Source organism: Sciurus carolinensis, chromosome 15 (genome assembly GCF_902686445.1).
Source record: "Sciurus carolinensis chromosome 15, mSciCar1.2, whole genome shotgun sequence".
Lineage (NCBI taxonomy): Eukaryota > Metazoa > Chordata > Mammalia > Rodentia > Sciuridae > Sciurus > Sciurus carolinensis.
Window position 1 is genome coordinate 33,848,205 of NC_062227.1, and position 20,622 is coordinate 33,868,826.

The window sequence follows — 20,622 nt, forward strand, 5'->3', positions numbered from 1 at the left end:
ATTGTTTCCTCCACAGGTTTCATTCTTACCCATCCTGGAACGCCCTCCCTAATTATGCCTTCTTCAGAGCCTCTCCCAAGGTTCATTTCCTCCACTAAATTGAACTGTGACTCCTTGGCACCTGGACCTAATTCTGATGCTCCCTAAGTAAAGAAAGCTGTCCTTGAACAGCGGCAGCACTGGGCTGAGAGCCTGGAGCACAGAGCATCCACCCTCTTCCTCCTGCCAGTGAAGCACAGATGTTCTATGCCAGAATTCGGGTGTGCACTATTTCTGTCGCAGGGCAGGTGCTGATAAACATTACTTTAGAGAGCCAAACATTAAATAGTTGAGGCCCCTGAGCTTTAAGGTCTCTGTGGCAAATACTCAACTCTTGGAGTTCAAAGCTCAAATACGACTACAGACGGGTAAATGAGTGGTTGTGGGTGTGTCCCAATAAAATTTTACTCACAGAAACAGACTGTTCAGGCCAGTTTTCTGGCTCCTGTGCTAGGATCAAGCAGAATTTATATTTGTGAGAATCACAAGAGTATTTTCTTGTTTTTGTCTTAACTTCCTTGTAAGGTCATAAAATCATAAAGGGTAAAGCTCAGGGGTAATATTCCTTTGAACTTTCCTGCAGTGCTGTATCTGATGTTCATGGATTCAGAAATGACCAAACTTGCAATGAATTGAGGGAATTCAACTGGCTTATATAAGAAGTTCAGAAATGAGAACCGCTGGTCATTTTGGCTTCAACCCAGAATTTGGAAGTTAAAAGATAGCCTCTGCTTTTAAAGGTTAGCTCATGTGAGTATTTCACAACATGCTCCAGGATTTAATTACTAGGTATATGACTGGGCAGGAAAGTTCTTCAACAGTCATAAGGATAGATGAGGAAAGGTTAAAAAAATAATAAAAACTAAACAGCCTCTTCTGCCATTTGCCAGCAACTAATGCCGTTGTTAAACCTGATTCTGACAGGGTGCTCCATGAGCACACATCATCACACGAAAAATCTCTGAACACCAGGAAGAGATGCTTATATTCCAGGCTGCCTTTAGTAGAATCCTACTGCGGCATTACTCATATCCAAACACTGACTGACACCCACTGCAAGCCAGGCACAAAGTTAAGTGATTTCCCAATTATTGCTTCATTTATTTCTCACTCAACAGAGTAGGAGTATTTTATAGGCAAGAAAACCAAGGCTCAGAGATGATACTGAGGTCACATGGCTCATAAGAGACATGATTTTCAAAGCCCAGTTAAGTGTTCTCCACCCCATCCCCCTCACGCTCCCCAACGCCCCCTACTCATCTCGCTGTTCAAACTCCAGCACGGTTTGGGCTCTGATGTAGTTTCAGAATTTGAAAATGGACTAGAGATGGGTTGTCCAATCTACTATGATCCTACACAAGTGTCCTTTCTTCATGAACTTGTTCACTTGCAGAAATAATGACTATAATTCACATCTTATTAAGTACCTCCCTAGGTGTTTCTCAAGTAATGACTCACTTCCTCAGTACCACTGGCATCCCTCTGCCCCAGGTTAGCATTTGACCATTCCACCACTGTTGAGAAGGCATGGCTGGATACCACCCCCCTACTTCTGCAGCTGTCCCGAATAGGTAAAGCCAATGGCAGAACCTGGGGACACACTCATTTCAAGCTCCTGGAAAGGAAGGAGAGAAGGTGGCTGCTAGTTATTGCCACTGCCCACTGCCTCTCTAGGGAGCAGGGACACAGACCTGGACAGCCAGGACAGGCAGGATGGGGGTACAGGGAGTGGCATGGAGAATCCTGCCCAGAGATTACACTGCCTGCTATTTCCTTTGGAGTCAGGGAAGTAGACCAAACAAATAGGCAGGACCTTTGGGGTGGAGGCCAGGCTAGTCTGACTTCTACTGATGGAAGTCTCTGATAACTGTTTTATAGCCAATCTGACATGAACATATCCACATAACAAAGTGTAATTTGTGTGCGCACCAGACTTGCCTGTATATAGGTGTTTCAGTCACATTTTTGAGTTAGGTTCAGTTTGTCCAACTCTTCATTTTACAGATAACCCCTTTAGTTGGAGATTTAAGTAATTCATCCAAGGTCATACTGCTGGTTGCTATTAGACACTTAGGAACTCTAGCTCCTAAAATCCTAACAGTACTAAAACAAAACCATAAAAGTGAGCGTCAGTATATAGTCTGTGCAGATTTTTATGGAATGTACACACAGTGTGGCAACAGGGCCATGGGTCAGACCAGCAGCCTAATTCCATCTCTAGTTTATTATCAACTACTGGAAGAAGTCATATTGGAGACAGGCACAGGCCTTGAATGAGATGCTTTATTGGCCAAATGAAACATTTGCTGAACAGCCATTCAATTTAGCTTGTTAAACATAAGTACTCGGGTAGCTATATTCTGAATATGAATAAATCAGAGCACAGAAATCAGAAGATAGTAGCTCAAGCTCTTAGTTGGCCATTTACTAGTCATGTAAACTTGGCACAAATTTAAGCTTTAATGCCCACCATATCTAAAAAAAAAAGAAAAAGAAAAAGAAAAACAGTTATCATATCTATCTTAAAGGAGTTGTGTAGACAAAACAAGATCAGACATGTGATGGCAATGGAGTACTGTGCAAAACTTAGGTAGTTATTTTTTGTCTTCAGTTTTCTGTAATCTACAATAGATTCCCTGCCAATTTTTAACAGGTTTATGGAGATGACTTACATACCATAACATTCACTCTTCCCAAATGTTCAATGGTTTTTAGGAGTAATTAGGAAACTTCCCCTCACTTTCTTTAAATTTTTTTTTAACTTTAGGTTTTTTTTTTTTTTTTTTTTTTGGTCATAATATTTGTACATATTTATGGGGCAGAGTAATAATTTGGTACATATATACAACATGTAATGCTCAAATCAAGGTAATAGCATTTCCACCTCCTCAAACACAAATCATTTTTAGATACTGCTTCCCCCATTTTCCTGTTTCCTCTTGTCCACCTGGTATACATCAGTGCGCAACTTAAAAAGGGACTCCTTTGGTTCTTGTCCTTATTTCAGCACTTCCCATTGGATTATAATTTTTTCCCTTCTCCCTGCTTCATTAACTATGAACAAGAAAGGGACAACCATTAACATTAAAACACAGCATTTTAAAGTATATATATGAGCTGCTTTCCAAATGGGTTAATTCTTTCATTGTTTGGATCCTATATTGTGCCCAGAGCCCCTACTTTACATTAAAGAAATTGGATTTCCTCTAAGGAAGAGACAATAACAAAATGAAGAACAAAATTTTAAAGCATCTCTCAAATTCTCTCAACAGTACACATGCATCAGATAGTTTTTTTACTCTTTTTTTTTTTTTTTTTAAGGTTTTTATTGCCAAAGCAAATGTTCCAAGGAAGTTCAGGACAAAGAAAATCTGCCTAACCAGTCAATCACTGCCATCACCAGAAACCAATATCAAATCCAAATCTGATGGCCAACATCTTCTCAATCCCTCTCCAAAACCCATTTTGAGGCCCAAAGCTTAGTGATTAAAGAGTCAGAGGTCAAGAATCTTGGTTATATTTGGAGACGATACAATATAGTTCTTGCCCTCAAGAAGCCTGCAATCTGATATTTCAATTTAAAAAAATCTCTCTTCTCACAGGCACCCTGGAAAGTAGGCACAGTTGTTAGCATGATTTTACAGAGGAGGAAACTGAGGCTCTAATTATCCAGAGAACAACTGGCTTGCCTAAGGTTACTCTTGAGAAGAGGGAGCATCAAGACCCACACCCAGGTCTTTAAATTCCAAGTCTTTTACCAGACAGCAAATACATTGCAGCAGTTTAAACGAAGATCAAGAACTTCAGAGAGAAGGTATTCTAGCAGGGGAACAGGATAAAAATGTCACGGATAATGTTGCACACTGACTGGGACACAGTTCTGAGAGCTAACAGTTTAATCTTAATGGAGAACTGATGCCCTTCACAGAGCTGTGGGTGACAAGGTAGAAAGGGGTACCTGAGACCTGAGATCAGATTAGAGATGGCCTAATCCAGGCTTCCCAGTAGGTAATGTGCCATGCTTAAAACACTGCATTCCTTTCAGAAGAGAGGGCTGAGGAAGGGTTACCCAGGAGAGAGAGATCCTACTGTCTTCAAGATCAGAGGGATTCTTTGTTCTGGGTCATCTAGCAAACATGGAGCAATACAAAGACCCATTCAGCAAATCCTTTTCTCTTTACCCACTTGCTAAAATTAAAAAAAAAAAAATCTTTTCCCCCTTGATGACTTATGCTTCATAAGACATCTAATCACCCCAATAGTCAAGGACTTGGGGAGACTGGGAAAGATTACCCACATTCATTTCAAGTTCAAATGATTGTACCACCCCACTCCAGGTCAAAAGAGTAACCCATTCCGCATCTCTTCAGGAAAGGCCATGTCAATGCTTAAGTTCTCTCAGCCCTCACTTGAGTTTCAAGTCCCTCGAGAATAAGTTTATAAAAAAATTATATTCAAGATAAATATATATATATGTATGTATATATTTATTTATGTATATGCTATTTCTCAAAACTGCTTACATTAGTTGGATAACCACAAGGTTTTAAAGTCATTTGGTCTAGTAATGCTATTTCATCATCTATAAATAGTAAAAAGGAAAAATCTCCTCAAAATGTATTTAGACCTTACAAAGAACAATTAGTATAATTCTAAGAGAAGTTGATTAGTGCTCAGATGGAAGCCTGATGAGCAGCTATCATTGGTATGAATTCTAAAAGCAGACACCCCCTCCCTCAATCTGTCTAGCTTCCAGGCTTTCCCCCATCTGTCAGGTGCAGGGAAAATTTCTAGACTGGAGGGAGTTAAATTTTAAAATAGCAATAGCAATGTTTTTGGTTAAGATCTACAGACCTTGAAAAGGCTTCCAGGCATTTTGCAAGAGACTCACAATCAATCTCTGATCTATTCCAATTGCCCTAGGAGGGAAGTTACCTAACAGGGCCACTAGCCTTGAGGTAAAAGGACTGCAGAGCTGGTGTACGTGCAATCCCAGTGGCTCTGGAGGCTGAGGCAGGAGTATCCCGAGATTGAGGCCAACCTTTAGCAATTCAGCGAGGCCCTAAGCAACTTACCAAGACCCTGTCTCAAAATAAAAAGGCCTGGGGATGCGGCTCAGTGGTAAAGTACCCCTAGGCTCAATCCCCAGTACAAAATAACCAAAACCAACCAAACAAACAAAAAACCCCTCAAAAAACAAACAAAAGGATTGCAGAGATAAATTAAAGCTACTTAATGTGAAGCCTGCTGATTAGTGAAGGATATGGTTACCTACCTGTCCTCCAGCCCCACCCTAAATTCCTTCCATTACCTGGCCCTGCCCACCAAAAGTAACTAGCTCCTCCAATGACCTGGCTCTGCTAATGCCATATAAAAGCCAGACCCTGGAGTGGCCCACCAACCTTTTGCTCCCCAGAATGGGCCCCTCTGGTGCTGAATAAAGCATTGATCATTTGTGAGATCTCCCACCATTTTTCTTTTTGTGTTCTTTTTCATGTGCTTTCTGTTAGGTCCTGATCAAACACTCTGTGGAAACTTAAAGAGCTGTATTTTCTCTAGGGTTATTGAGAAATTGCTGCTTCTTGAGTTTTTACTGGGTTTAGGCATGAAGTCTTTCCAAATACTACTTAATAATTACAATAACTCTATCAGGTATTATTTATCTTTAGAAGAAAGGGGGCCTGACAGTAAAATGCCTAAAGCCACAGAGTTGGTGACTGAACTAACTCCTAATCTTTCAACCCTATCCCAGACTGTACCCCTGAAATTTGTTTTCATCTGCTTTTCCTCCCAGCCAGGCATCTTTAGATTCATCCTGATACCCTGATTCTAGACATGTGCTCTTCCACAAGCCCACAGAACTGGGGATTACACACTTACACACACACACAAACACACACAATTTCCTTTCCAGGCTCTAGGGCCCTTACTAGATCAGCTTCACCTATTCCCTTCTGAGCACTACACAGAAGTTTAAAGGACAGATTTTTCTAGTCCACAGAAACCCTTAATCTGCTCTCCCTACTGATTCCCCACTCCACTAGTAAATGGTCCATCTATTTGTGGGGAGTTAGTGGGCACAAGGGCACAGAATTCCCAGAGGGTCACTCTTTCATCCTGATCTGATTTAATTAGCACCCACATCCTTGGGTATTTCCCCCAGCCCCCACGGTTTTAAAAGAGAAAACTGTAGACACACAAACAGCAGTGAGGCGCCAATGCCCAAGGCTACCAAACCATGTAAAAGTCACACAGTTCCAGGACCATTCTGTCACTAGCTAACTGTGACAGAATTCAACTACCCGCTTCTGGGCTTCGGTTTCCTGAAATGTTAAAAAGGAAAGTAGCAACCTGCACACCTTAGAAGATCAAGCTGACTTATACAAAGTACTCAGGATTGTTTCAATTTGGTGCTTCATGAGTTTCCTTTCTTCATCTTTCCTTACACTTCCATTCTCAGGAGAGAAAGGGAAATAAAGTGGATGGATCTTCTAAACAAATTTACAGAGTTCGTGTGCATATAAAATTAGAAAAAAAGATTAAATAAATAAGATCCCTCTTCACCCACCGTTCCCGTTCGCCTTCCCTCTGATCCCATATCTTAAATGAAGAAACTAGAAGACCACAGTTGAAAAGAGCTCAAATTAGGTCAAGCAAGCAGCCCCCAGCTACCCCACTCTTCCAGATCACAGGGAAGAGTGTGGCCGGAGACAGACAGAAGAGGTGGGGGAACGTCCGGGGGCTACACCCGCAGACCGAGTTCCGTAGGCCGGGCCAGTCCGCACCCCCTAGGCTCCCACGTCCTGGGTCGCCAGCCTCGGGGGAGCGTCCGCCAAACCCGGACGCTCTGCCTGCCACCTCCGGGACTCGCGGCCCGGCCACGTCCCCTACAGTGTGCCGGGGTCGCCGACCGCCGCTCACCTGCGCAGGACACAGCAGCAGCAGGAGGAGGCACAGGGCTGGACCGCGCGCGCTCATGCTGCTGCCACGCGGGGCTGCACACATCTGCCAGAATCCGGCTCGCTCAGCAAAGCGCCGCCGCTGCAGCTTCACTTGCGGGGTTGTTTCAGGACCGACGCCTGACTAGGGAGGGAGCAGGCGCGGTCGGCTGCCGGCTGCGCGCGCAGGTCAGGAAGGAAAGAGGCGTCGTCGGCTCCACCCCTTCTGGGAGGTGCCGCTACCGCCCCGGGTTCGTTCTGGGGCGGGGCTTAGGGGGGCGTGGTTTGAAGGGCGGGGGCGGGGGCGGTCGTGGATGTTGCTGCGCTGGCAGGTGACCTTTCAAGGGTTCAGGACTGTCGTTCTCATTTTCAGGGCGCGTAGCGTGGGGTTGGGGACTCCGGACCTGGGCAGCTGAGCTTTTGGAATCCAGCCTGGAAGATACTTCTAGATTCGTGCCAACAGATCTGCCTTTGATGCTTTGTTTCCTGTCCCCCAACCCTTTTTTTCTTCCTGAGTTGGAGAGGGTGGGGAGGTTTTAGCAAAAGAGTCCTTGGAGACAATTTTCCCAATTAAGACCCCACTCCTCAGTGCAATATATGTTTATTTCGGCCCCAGTAAATACTGTGAGCAATTCTTCTCCTGAACCCAGTTCACAAAAGGAATTCGTGCCTGGGAACCATCTAGCAAAGCTCGGGCGGTGACGCGCGGTGGCCTGACGCTGTTGTGATCCTAGAGCGCAGGGGGCGGGAGCGCGGAGATGGGTGGCGCTCCTCGGCCCATCTATTTGTTTACTGTCGACGCAGACCACGTTAGGGAAAGCGCTGGGATCGCACCACCTGCTGGCGGAGCCTCGCCTAGCAGTAAACCAATGGGAGGGAGAAAACGCAAAGAATGATTCTGAAAGAAGGACCAGAGTGTGTTCTAAGTTCTAGGTGAAGTCAAGCAACACAAAAATAAAAGAGAGGCATCTTCGTTTTTAAGTCATGCCCTTATTATATGTTTTTTGTTCAGCACTTATTTTTTTTAAATATATTTGTTTAGTTGTAGGAGAACACAATACCTTTATTTTTATTTTTATGTGGTGCTGAGGATCGAACCCAGTTCCTCACATGTACTAGGTGAGCCCTCTAACACTGAGCCGCATCCTCAGCCCCAGCACTTGTTTTTATTGCATGTTTTTTTGGTAACATTTTCTCTCAAATTTCAATTATTCAGAACATTAAAAAGCATAGGTCATTACCATTTTGAAGTTAAGAAAATGGAAGTAAGGGTCTCTTTCCCAACAGTGGAAGCCCATTTATAGTGAAAAAACTATCCATGCTTAGCAGCGACCAAACTCAATCTAGGTAGCACGATGAAGGTGACCTCCTCATCCTTCCCTACAAAGCACTGTTTCAATTACCGTTTTTCCTCTCCTCCTCTTTAGTCTTGAGATATCCACCTGGCCTGACAATGAAACTGTAGGGATTTCCTATGGACCTTCAGCCCTAGATCTTCCTTGAGGACCTCCTGGCTCTCATCCAGCTTAGTGCTCTCCTACTCCCCAGATTCTGGCTTCTAGAGGGCTGTTCTGCAGATGACTAAAGGTAAGTATGCTATAAAATACATAAATGCTTATAAAATATAAGTATGATGATAAATAAGCTTTAATGCAAGGAGTCTCAAAGTATGGTCACAAGACCACCAACAGCAACATTACCTGAAAACTTGATAGAAATGCAAATTCTCAAGTCCCTTCCCCAGAGTAAAGAAAGGGTTAATTACCCTTCCACCTTTAGCAAAATATTCATGAAAACAAAACAAAACCACTGTTACTAAATAATTGACTTGGGTAAAGGCAATTGCAAGCTTTTTTTAAAACACATTTCTGGACTGGACCAGAACTTTGATGCGAACTTTGATGCCCCACAAATTATGTCCACCACTCAGAAAACAGTAACAAAACATCTGATAGACATCCCCTTGCCAGGTTTCAGTCTTTTATGCATCTTCAACAATACTCAAAAGCCCAGGAAATATTTTAAAATAAAATATCATATTTCTAGGTGAAACAGTTGTGTGGTATTTTTCTGTTTTTTTTTTTTAAATTATTTTTTTATTTTTACAAACTGCATTTGATTCATTGTACACAAATGAGGTACAACTTTTCCTTTCTATGATTGTGCATAATGTGGATTCTTACCATTCCTGTAATCATACATGTACATAGGGTAATGATATCTGCTTATTCCACCATTTTTCATATCCCTGCCCCCTCCTCCCTCTCATTTCCCTCTATGTAATCTAAAGTTCCCCCATTCTTTTCTCACCTCCCAACCTCACCCCCATTATATATCATGATCCACTTATTAGGGAAAACATTTAGATTTTGTTTTTTTGGGATTGGCTTATTTCACTTGGTGTGATATTCTCCAGTTCTATCCATTTATCTGCAAATGCCGTAAGTATTTTTCTGTTTTTGTTTTTGTTTGACTGATAAAATAATCCATGCTCATGGTGGAAACTGAAAAATGCACAGAAGTTTAGACAACAAAAAATCACTTATAATCTTTTGATGGGTAATTCACGTTATTGTGGTATACTTTCTCCTTTTATGAAAAAATTTTGACATGGTTGAGATCTTAAAAGAAACTTTTTTCGTTTGCTTAACCATTTTGACACATCATTCCAAATATGCAACACCTATAAAAACTTAAATTGAGCAACAAATATATTAGTAACTGAAATAATGTTTGAATATTTATTATGTTTGCAGAGTTAAAAACTTGTGACTTAATGAGTTAAAGAATATTTATAAACACCATTCAATGTTGATCTCAGAATAAAGAACAAAACAAGAAGGAAAACATAATTCTTAGACATGTGCATTTTTATAAATGTGCAAAAACATCCTTTAGAAAAATTCCATGTAGTTGAAAATCCGTGTGCGAATATAATGTACCGACTTTTAGAATAGTGGGAACATACTGTACATAGTTTTCACCTTGTATTTTTATATTTAGCAATATAATTTTGTAACTCACTACTTTTAATAGTTGTGTAGGATTTTATTACATGTGTTCAATACTTTTGAAGCTAAACTCCTATAGACCAGTTGCAGAATAGAATCAAAGTCAATAAAATTCAGATCGCTAACTAACAAGTATCTCAAAACAACTCATTTTATGTACTTGGATTTTTGGTACATGAGAAGTGTTTGTGTGATCCTAGTAATAACCCATAAATTTACCTTTTCTTTTCCTACACTTTCTCACATTCCTAAGCTTGTCTGGATTCCACAAAGCCTTGCGTCTCTCTGTGCCCTCTGCTTTCCTCATGATGCTTCATCACAAAAATCTAAAAGGTATTGAACATTTATTTCCCTTTGGGAGAGGGAAAAGTTGACCCGAGACAAAATTATATTTTGCAGGCAGATGGAAGAGGAAGGTTGAAATATTCAAGTTAATAGTTTTTGATCGACTACACAATTCACTTATAAAGTTCCTATTTGACATTGAGTTTGATACTTGCTATAGGAAACAATGATGCAGTGAACAACTTTGTACCTAAATATTTGCAATAATCTTCAAAGATAGTGTTGGGAATTTTTTTATATTGTATCAAAGGAAATGTTAATTTAAATTTTGGTTACTATCAAATTGCTTTCCAAAGAGACTGAAGTCTATACATATGCCAAAAACATATGCAAGTGCCTAATTCCATACCCACTTGCCAACACTTTGTCATTCAAATAGGTGAAATATAAAATTTGTGACTTGTCTTCTTTTTTCTTTCTTTCTTTCTTTTTTATCTTTTTTTTTGTGTGTGTGTATGTGTGCTGAGGGTTGAACCTAGGGCCTTGTGCATGCTAGGCAAGCCTCTACCACTAAGCAACACCCCAGCCCTATATTATTTCTTATTTTAAATATATTAGGGTGCCTTAATTTGTATTTAATTGTGAGAATAGGCTTTTTTCTTATGTATTGTATTTCTGTGCTTTGTACTTTGTATTATTTTCTTTTAAAATTATTTTTGAATCTTTTTATCTATTAAGAAAATTAGCCTGTTGATCTAGCATATGTATTGCAGATACTCTTACTATTTTATTAGTTTTTAGGGTTATAAAATTGTTCCATGTTTTCCTGTAAACTTTTAATCATTTCATGAAAACAGTGATCTGCGTGGAATACTATATGGAATCATGTAAAGATACAGCTCTGGGCTGGGAGTGTAGCTTAGTGGTTGGTTTACCTAGCATGCTCAAGGCCCTGGGCTTGATCTCTAACATAGCAAAAAAAAAAAAAAAAAAAAAATTAGCTTCCTTCCTTCCCCTAAAGCCTAGACAACCCCATGCATATGGATACCTGCTTTTCTCTCTCCTCTCCCTCCTCCTCCTCCCCCTCCCCCCACTTCTTTTTTTTTTTTTTCCTTCTTCTTCTGCAGTGCTAGGAATCAAACCTAGGGCCAGGGCATGCTAGACAAGTGCTTTACCACCAAGCTATACTCCCACCTCATACCTGCTCTTTTAAGGTCATCATTGGTTTTGGGGTTGCCAAATCCAGCAACAACTATTTTGTTCTCATCTCACTTGACTAGTAGCATTCTACATGGTTGATCACACTGTTCTCTGTAACACATATTCTTCCTTAAGTCTTACTTTCTTGGATTGCCTCATTGGCTAAGTATTGACAATATCTTATCTTTTAGATTTGATGATTTGAGCAATATAGTCATGTTAATAGAGTTTTATTACAACAAAACAACTTTGATTTTTTTTCTGAAACAAAGCTTCCCCCCACCGCTCCTACTGCTGATTTGAAAACTTCAAAGTATATAGTGATTCAAGTTGGTGAAGAAAAATAAGAATTCCTAACTACTGCACAGATTACAAGCTTGTCTACTTCTTAACTTGAAGCCTAAATTTCATAATAGAAAATGAAGATAAAGCTGGGTCTTTGGAGTAGTAGAATCAACAGATCTTACCTTGTGATATCTAAGGCCATTATTAATGGACCTAGAATATCTTTATACCTTGGTTATTCTTTTCTCACCTTTTTTTTTAATTGTTTTCCATAACAAAATAGCACAGATTGGTGGCTTTTGGTATTTTACTGCATAATTGTCTCCTAGCATAATAGTTACATCTTGTTTTTTCAGCCCTAAGATTAGTTTACAACTTTTCATTAAGTAATCATCTCATGGTATGAATTTATTTGTCATGTCCTTAAAAGATAAACAGAGTCTCTGGTCTAATTCATAGGTCTTTGATCCATTTTGAGTTGAGTTTTGTGCAGGGTGAACAATAGGGGTTCAATTTCATTCTACTACATATGAATTTCCAGTTTTCCCAGCACCATTTGTTGAAGAGGTTATCTTTCTCCATTGTATATTTTTGGCACCTTGCCTAGTATGAGATAATTGTATTTATGTGGGTTTGTCTCTATGTCTTCTATTCTGTACCAATGGTCTACCAGTGGTCTATTTTGGTGCCAATACCATGCCATTTTTGTTATCATTGCTCTGTAGTATAGTTGAGAAATTAGAAGTATTTGTTCTTTTAATTTTTTAAAACAATACCAGGGATTGACCCAGGGGCACTCTCTACCACAGAGGTACATCCCAGCCCTTTTTACTTTTTATTTTGAAACAGGGTCTCTCTTAAGTTGCCCAGGCCTGCCCCAAACTTGCAATCCTCCTGCCTCAGCTTCCTGAAATGCTAGAATTACAGACAAGGGCAACCATGCCTGGCCTGAGTATTTGTTCTTTGAACATACTGAGTTTGGGGGTAATTGGTTATGCAGAAATACATCATTAATGTAAGTGTATGATAAGTTAAAAAAGAAAAACTGTGAGGACAATGAGAAGTCAGCCATCTACAAGCAAGAAAGAGAGAGAGCTCACCAGGAACCAAATCATCTGGCACCTTGATCTTGAACTTTCCAAGTAAAATCGATAATCAATAGATTGAATGGTATCAAACTAAAAAGCTTCTTTACTGCAAAGGAAACAATCAAGAACATGAAGAGAGAGAGCCTACAGAATGGGAGAAAATCTTTATGATCTCAGATAGATCACTAATCTCCAGGATAATATAAAGAACTCAAAAAACTTAACACAACTGCCCCCCAAAGAACCTAATCAATAAATGGGCAAAGGAACTGAGCAGACACTTCACAGAAGAATAAATATGATTAGTTGACAAATATATAAAAAAGTGTTCAAGATCTCTAGCAATTAGAGAAATGCAAATTAAAACTACACTGAGATTTCATCTCACTCCAGTCAGAATGGCAATTATCAAGAATATAAGTAACAATAAATCTTGGCAAGGATGTATGGAGAAAGATACTCTCATACATTGCTGGTGGGACTGCAAATTGGTGCAACCACTCTGGAAAGCAGTATGAGATTCCTTAGAAAACTTGGAATGGAACTACCATTTGACCCAGCTATCCCACTCCTCAGTCTGTACCCAAAGGACTTAAAATCAGCATACTACAGTGACACAGTCACATCAATGTTTATAGCAGCTCAATTCACGATAGTCAAGCTGGAACCAACCTAGGTATCCTTCAACAGATGAATGGATAAAGAAAATGTAGCATATACACACAATGGAATATTGGTCGGTCTTTTTTTTTAATTGTAAACAAATGGGATACATGTTGTTTCTCTGTTTGTACATAGAGTAAAGGCAGTCTTAAAGAAGAATGAAATTATGGCATTTGCTAGTAAATGGATGGAACTGGAGAATAACATGTTAGGTGAAACAAGTCAGTCCCAAAAAACCAAAGGCTGAATGTTCCCTCTGATATGTGGATGCTAACCCACAACAAGGGAGGGTGAGGAGGGGAAGAATAGAAGTTCATTGGATTAGACAAAGGGGGATAAAGGGAAGGGGGAGGGGAGAGGACTAGGAAGGACAATAGAATTAATCAAACATAACTTTCTTATCCTTGTATTTGAATACACAACCAGGGTAACTCCTTAACATGTACTACCACAAGAATACAATCCTAATTAGAGTAAGTTATACTTCATGTATGTATAATATGCCAAAATACATTCTACTGTCACGTATATCTAAAAAGAAGAAATAAAAATAACAAAAAAAGGTAAACAGTACAGCAATGTAATCACCAGTGGCATTTGTCTTCTCAAGCCCTGGGAGCCAGGAGCCTAGAGTTCTGATGCACGTGCTAGATTTCCAGATTTAAATGCTGTGTTTAGAGGCTGCGGTTCTAATGTAAACCCATCTTCTGAGTGACCCTGAGGAGGGCATGTCAGATGACCGAACCAGTGACAGTGTGCAGAATCCTTGGACCCAGAAGATTAAATTTTGTAAATTCATACTTCACAACACTACTGTAAGTTTTCTCAAGTGTAATATTTTGACTACAATACACAAATCTGTAACAACCTAATGTATTAACTTTGTTTCAGACTAGAGAAAAATATTCACTAACTTATCATGAAAAAATGATGTGCATCAATTTGGACTATTCAATTTTAATGAATATTCATGAGTATTCTGTGCATCTTAAATTCACACCAAAGACAATTTAGTAATAAATGAGTTTAAAGTAATACCAGCACAATTAAAAAAAAAAAAAAAAACACAAAAACTAAACCAAATTTCACATAATGGCCACGCCTCACTTTTTTTTTTTTAACAGTTCGACACCATTTACTTCACCCATTTAAAGTGTACCATTCAGTGATTTTTAGAATATTTACAGACCACAATCAGTTTTATCACCACAAAGGAAAATCTGGACCCTGAACCATGGAAGTTCACTGCTTCCGGCCCTTACTTCCCTCTCCGTCCCCCAAACCCCTGCACTCCTGGACGGCGGCTCAGATCTGCTTTCTAACAGATTTGCTTATTCTGCGTATTTCCTGTGGGTGGAATAAGGCTGCATATCATGGCGTGTGCCTTGCTTTTATCCTCAGTCCAGGGCCAGAGCATGTGGTAGTGTGGCCCAGAGCTTCATTGCTTTCCACCGTCAAATGACACGCCACTCCACAGGATATCCCATTTTGCCCCCTTCACTTTTTTTTGCCTAAATAAATAAATAAATAAATAAAATCTGTGATGATCAGGCAGTGAAATGGTAAACAACAGAAATGTCTCTCACAGTTCTATAAACTGGAAAGTTCAAGATCAAGGTGCCAGATGATTTGGTTCCTGGTGAGCTCTCTCTCTCTTTCTTGCTTGTAGATGGCTGACTTCTCACTGTCCTCAGTTTTTCTTTTTTAACTTATCATACACTTACATTAATGATGTATTACTGCATAACCAATTACCCCAAAACTCAGTATGTTCAAAGAACAAATACTCAGGCCAGGCATGGTTGCCCTTGTCTGTAATTCTAGCATTTCAGGAAGCTGAGGCAGGAGGATTGCAAGTTTGGGGCAGGCCTGGGCAACTTAAGAGAGACCCTGTTTCAAAATAAAAAGTAAAAAGGGCTGGGATGTACCTCTGTGGTAGAGTGCCCCTGGGTTCAATCCCCAGGATTATTTTAAAAAATTAAAAGAACAAATACTTCTAATATCCCAGTTTTTGATAGTTAGGGATTGGAGTGGTTCTGAGTGGGGCTGGCCCAGGGTTTCTGCCACACGCCTGTGGTCCAGATGTATTCTGTCATCTGAAGCCTGGATGAGGCTGGAAGATCTGCTTTTAAGGTGCTGTGAGCAGGAGGCCTGGCTTCTTCTCCATGTGGGTCTCTTCATAGGCTGATTTGAGTTTCCTCCAGACATAGCAGTCGGCTTCCTCTAGATTGAGGGATCCAAGGGACAGCACAGCAAGTTCCATGTTCCGTGTTCCAGCCTCAGAAGTGACGTTCTGTCACTTCTGCCATATTTTGGTGGGCATACAGACCAGTCTTGATACCAGGCAGGAAAGAGACCATCCAAGGACAAGAGTAGTAGAGGAGAGGAGCACCAGGGCCACACCATTCATGTAGCCAACACCCAGGGGAAAATTTAGCACTCCAGAAAGTTCATTCATGCCCTTTCTCAGTCAATATCATCACCTACTTGAAACCCAGAAACAACCACTGGTCTGCCTTCTATCACTGTAAATTGCTTTGGCATGTTCTTCAGCTTCATTTAAATGGAATTATAGTCTTTCATGTCTGGCTGCTTTCCTTTTACTCATCCACATTGCTTGTGGCAGGAGTTCATCCTTTTTTGTTACTGAGTAGCATTCCACGGTATAAAACATTGGGTTGTTTCCAGTCATTATGGGCTTTCTTGAACATGTCTTACATTCAACATGTAGTTTCAAATCTTTTGGGATCTGCAATAAGGCTTTTAAAACTCCTTAAAGCAAGCTGCATTTAAAACAGCTTATGGCTATAACTCATGACTTTAGTGCCAATGATAATGACTGACTCAAAAATGAGGCATTGCTGGTCAGACTTATGGTAAAGTATTATTCACCATAGTAAAAATGCTTGAGTCAGTGGTTGATCCAGTCATGGGTTCCACTCAGGACGCCACCAGGGTGGGGAAAATTTGCAGTTTAGCAGTCAGGATTTCAAATCAGCCTTCCCTTCTCTAGAGGATTCTATCACACATTTTTCTTTGCTGGGGTAGTGTTTGGTTAAATCTTCTAAAACAGGGAATCTGACTCCTATAAACGGAAAACTTTCTTTTTAAGATGATTCTTAAAATTTTAACAGCGGCAAAGAGGAACAATAATAGCATTTCCTTTATTGAAGATTAAAGGGTTAAAGACTTGTGAGGGAGGGAAGAAGAACTGAAGAAAGGGGAAGTCATTCTTTCTGTTGACAGATAAAGCTGAGAAGGCAGCTAAGAACTAATTTTTAATTAGCTTCCTGTAATTGTTAACACATTACCTCATTCATTCATATTTTAAAATTGCCTTAAAGTACAACTAAAAATAAGGATAAAGGGACCAGGAAAAGATTCTTAGATCTTCCAGACTCACTAATTGCATACATTTTTAATGAAGGGCTAAGGATAATCAGGGAGTCTGGCGAAAGTCTCTGTGTTGTTGGTTTACCCTATTGCGTTCAGTAAGTTAAGCAGAGTAAAGAGGCAGGCTGAAGTCTGAGTGTGGTGTAATCCCAGTGGCTCAGGAGGTTGAGGCAGGAGGATCATAAGTTTGAGGCCAGCCTGGGCAACTTAATGACACCTTCTCAAAATAAAAAATAAAAAAAGTCTGGGGATGTAGCTCAGTGGTAGAGTGCCTCTAGGTTTAATCCCCAATACTGAAAACAAAATCAAAAACAAACAAACAAAAAACCCAGCAGGGATAGGCAGGCTGGGCTGGGGAATGTGGAATTTATTATTCTAATTTTGTCCATAGAACATAAGTTTTTAGTATGTTTTGTGTTCCTGTAACTGAATACCTGAAACTAGGTATTTTATAAAGAAAAGAGGTTTATCGAACTCCCAATTTTGGAGGCTGAAAGTCTAAGATCAAGATGCTCTGCCTGTTGAACTTCTGACACTAAGGGCCTTTTGGCTGCATCTCAAGATGGAAGATGGTATCACAAAGCAGGAGTGTGCAAAAGAACAGAGAGTAGCATGTCACGTGGTAAAAAAGGAAGAAAGACTGAGATGGGCCAGGTTCATGGTTTTTTTTTGTTTTTGTTTTTTTTAAACAGTGCTAGGAGTCAAACTCAGGGCCTGCACATGCTAAGCAAGCACCCTACCACGGAGTTACATCTCCAGTCTTAGGCTTACCCTTTGTTAGAAATAACAAAATCATAGATCCATTAGTAGAAAGAAGTTTCGAATTCTATTCAGGATCCCCCAAGTCAACACACTTACCAACAGAGTTGAATCATTCACTCTAACATTTCATGCTATTAAAAAAATCACAGAAATAACTTCTGACTAAAAACAAACAAAAAAATCAGCAAAGGAAAACTGGGTAGTTCATTAACTTTATTTTGAATGACAATGTGGAATGTGTCATCAAACAAATACAGGTGATGAAAATTTTCTGTAGTTTAAGTAAGCAGATGATTTGCATTAAAATTTGATAGCTTTTAGTCCAAGGATGCAGAGTTCATTGAATGTGAATTAGATAAATGTAAAATAAGAACCATTTACCTGTGTGCAAACTAAAATGTCATTTTTAAAAGAACAGACCTTCTGTTCAGTCTTTGGTAGGTGATTAATCACTCTTGCTACTGTAGATAATAGAATAATCTCCTCTAGTTCAAATGTGTTCCTTCTAAGCTAGACACCTCCTACCTATGGTAAGAAGGCCTTCGTTAAACATTTTTAACGCTACTGGTTTCATTTTTAAGGCCCTAATATTATTCAAGAACATTATCCACTTCACACATCTAAGGAATATACCAATAACAACATATTTTAAAAATATTAAGTCAGTAATTTTGTCTTTTGGAAATTTGTTGTTTACCCATAAAACTCTTCTGTTTTAGATCATTGATCAGCAACTATTTTTGGAATAAGGGCTAACTAGAGTGAAAAATATTAAGCATTTAAGGCCACATTATTTGCCTCTTGAAGTTGAATATAGCTTTTTGAAATTCTCACAGGGGAAAATGTGTGTTTATATAACTTTACTCAATAAAAGAATGTCAACAAGGAAATTGGCACTGCTTTTTAGCTACCAAAATGTTTATATCTGGTGTTTTGGCAACACAGAGCTTTCTAATCTTTTATCTTGGAATTAGATAGAAGATTTCTGCATGGCTATTCAGGCTATAGATATCTCTGGGGGCTGTGGCTTTGCTTGTGACATTGATCAAAATATGCTGATTTTTATTACATCAATCATAATAAGTGCAAGAGAATATCTTCTACTTTCAAAAATTACATTCTATCATTTACTGACTTAAAGATGATGCTTTTAGTACCACTGTAAATTGGTTAAAAAAAAACTTATTCTGGGATTACAATATTTCTCTTGATCATAATGTGTCTTTACACAGAATACTGGTTGGAAACTAGAGCAAAACGTGAGCAAGAAAATCAGCAATGCATTTCAACAGCAGAAAAACTATTAGAATTTATCATGGGAGATTATAGAAAGAAGGTTTAATTTTTGTGTGTGCAGTTAGGCACTGACAGAGGCAGTTAGATAGACACCATTGATCATAAAGTGCATTAAATATGTTTTAATTCCCCTCAAAGGAAAAATTCAGTAAAACTCAGGATTCCTTCTTGGAATCAATCAATCCAAGAATGTGCATAGATGAACACTTACCAAATACTAACAGCCATCTTTTGTTACGTATACTCTTGCAATAGTGATAGCACAGTGTACTTGCATATATCACATTTTATCTAAGGACCATGGTCATTTTATCAAGCAATGTGGTATTGGAAGCTCAAGATTCCACAGCATATTAGGCCTACTTACTTGTATAGGACATAGGCTCCCAACTGGAGAACCGAAATAAAATCTCAAAGAGGCAAGCCTACATTTCTTATAGTTTATAATTTTCTGGATTTTCAAATTTGCCACTTGTATCCTAACTACCTACCATGTTGACTAAGTGAAAATGATTTTTACACATCAGGAATAAGACGAGCATTAACTAACAAACATATTGGTTGTCTGTTCTGTAGTTCAACCGTCCATCTTTAAATAGCTCAAGGTGGAATGTCAGAAGTGGCTTTCTTGATGTATGCCTGCACATCATTGATTCTCAATTATCATGCCTGTGATCTTTGGGTGGAAGAAAACATTTAACACTGAAATGACATACATCTATGTACATATAAGTAAAATAGGATGGATCTACATATTTTAGCACACCTACATTTAACACAAAAGCAAAAGTGCATCAGTTCTTCAAAGGTCAACCACCTGGTTTTGAAAAGGAACAAACTTTGTGTCTCCTTGCATATTGCTGAAAACCTTGTCCAACTTTTAGTTTAACTCGGAAACCCAAGTTAGCATAGCAGCAGATGTATTTCTGTGGAATCCATGAATATGCCAGGTCCTGGGAACTGAGTTTCAGGGCAGTGTTAAGAAGCTCACTGTAAGTGAGGGGACAGGGACCCGAGCTCTTCTGTTCTTGACTCAGCTCTTTGTGAGGATCCCACAGGATGGGCATTCTAAGCATATTCTTTCTGAAAAGAATTTCCAACACTGAAAAGCATTTTTCTTTTCTTTTCTTTTTTTTAATTTTGTTTTGGTGATACTGAGGATTTAACCCAGGGGAGCTCTACTTCTGAGCTACATCCCCAGCCCTGGTTTTTATTTTTATTTTTAGACAGGATCTCACAAAGTTGCTGAGGCTGCCCTCGAACTTGCAATCCTCCTGCCTCAGCCTTCATAGTAGCTAGGATTACAGGTGTGCATCACCATACCTGGCAAAAAGCAATTTCTTTTTGGACAATGTGGTTTAGGTTTCTACCTTTCTGTCAAATATGGAACTAACTTAGCTCTTCCTGTGTCCTTCTTTACTTCGGAGAAGACGCAATATACGTTCATTTTTGGTGAGTTCTGCTGGAAGTTCATTGGCCTGAAAAAAAGATGAGATGGGCATTAGTGAATTCCCATAGCTGGTGTGGTTTCAGGGACTCCAAAGTTGGCCTCTGACCCACAACTGTCTCCTTCACTAATGAAAAATCCCCATTGGACACTCTTTTGTATTAAAGCAATAAAAGTCTCCTTTAAACATATAAATGTTACCTGCTACTTTCTGA

At 39.5% G+C, this 20,622-nt stretch overlaps 2 protein-coding genes across 2 annotated transcripts in view; both read right to left on the bottom strand.

The window, feature by feature from the left end:
- Npc1 (NPC intracellular cholesterol transporter 1) overlaps positions 1 to 7,139 on the bottom strand; it is a 47,683-nt gene extending 40,544 nt beyond the window's left edge. Inside the window, exon 1 of the mRNA XM_047526091.1 lies at positions 6,961 to 7,139. Coding sequence (XP_047382047.1) covers positions 6,961 to 7,044 — 84 coding nt within the window. The 5' untranslated portion in view covers positions 7,045 to 7,139. The remainder of the gene's footprint in view (positions 1 to 6,960) is intronic.
- Positions 7,140 to 17,864: 10,725 nt separating this feature from the next.
- The window catches only part of Ankrd29 (ankyrin repeat domain 29), a 44,472-nt gene continuing 41,714 nt past the window's right edge, over positions 17,865 to 20,622 (bottom strand). Inside the window, exon 10 of the mRNA XM_047526929.1 lies at positions 17,865 to 20,438. Within this exon, the coding sequence (XP_047382885.1) occupies positions 20,355 to 20,438 (84 nt within the window). The 3' untranslated portion in view covers positions 17,865 to 20,354. The remainder of the gene's footprint in view (positions 20,439 to 20,622) is intronic.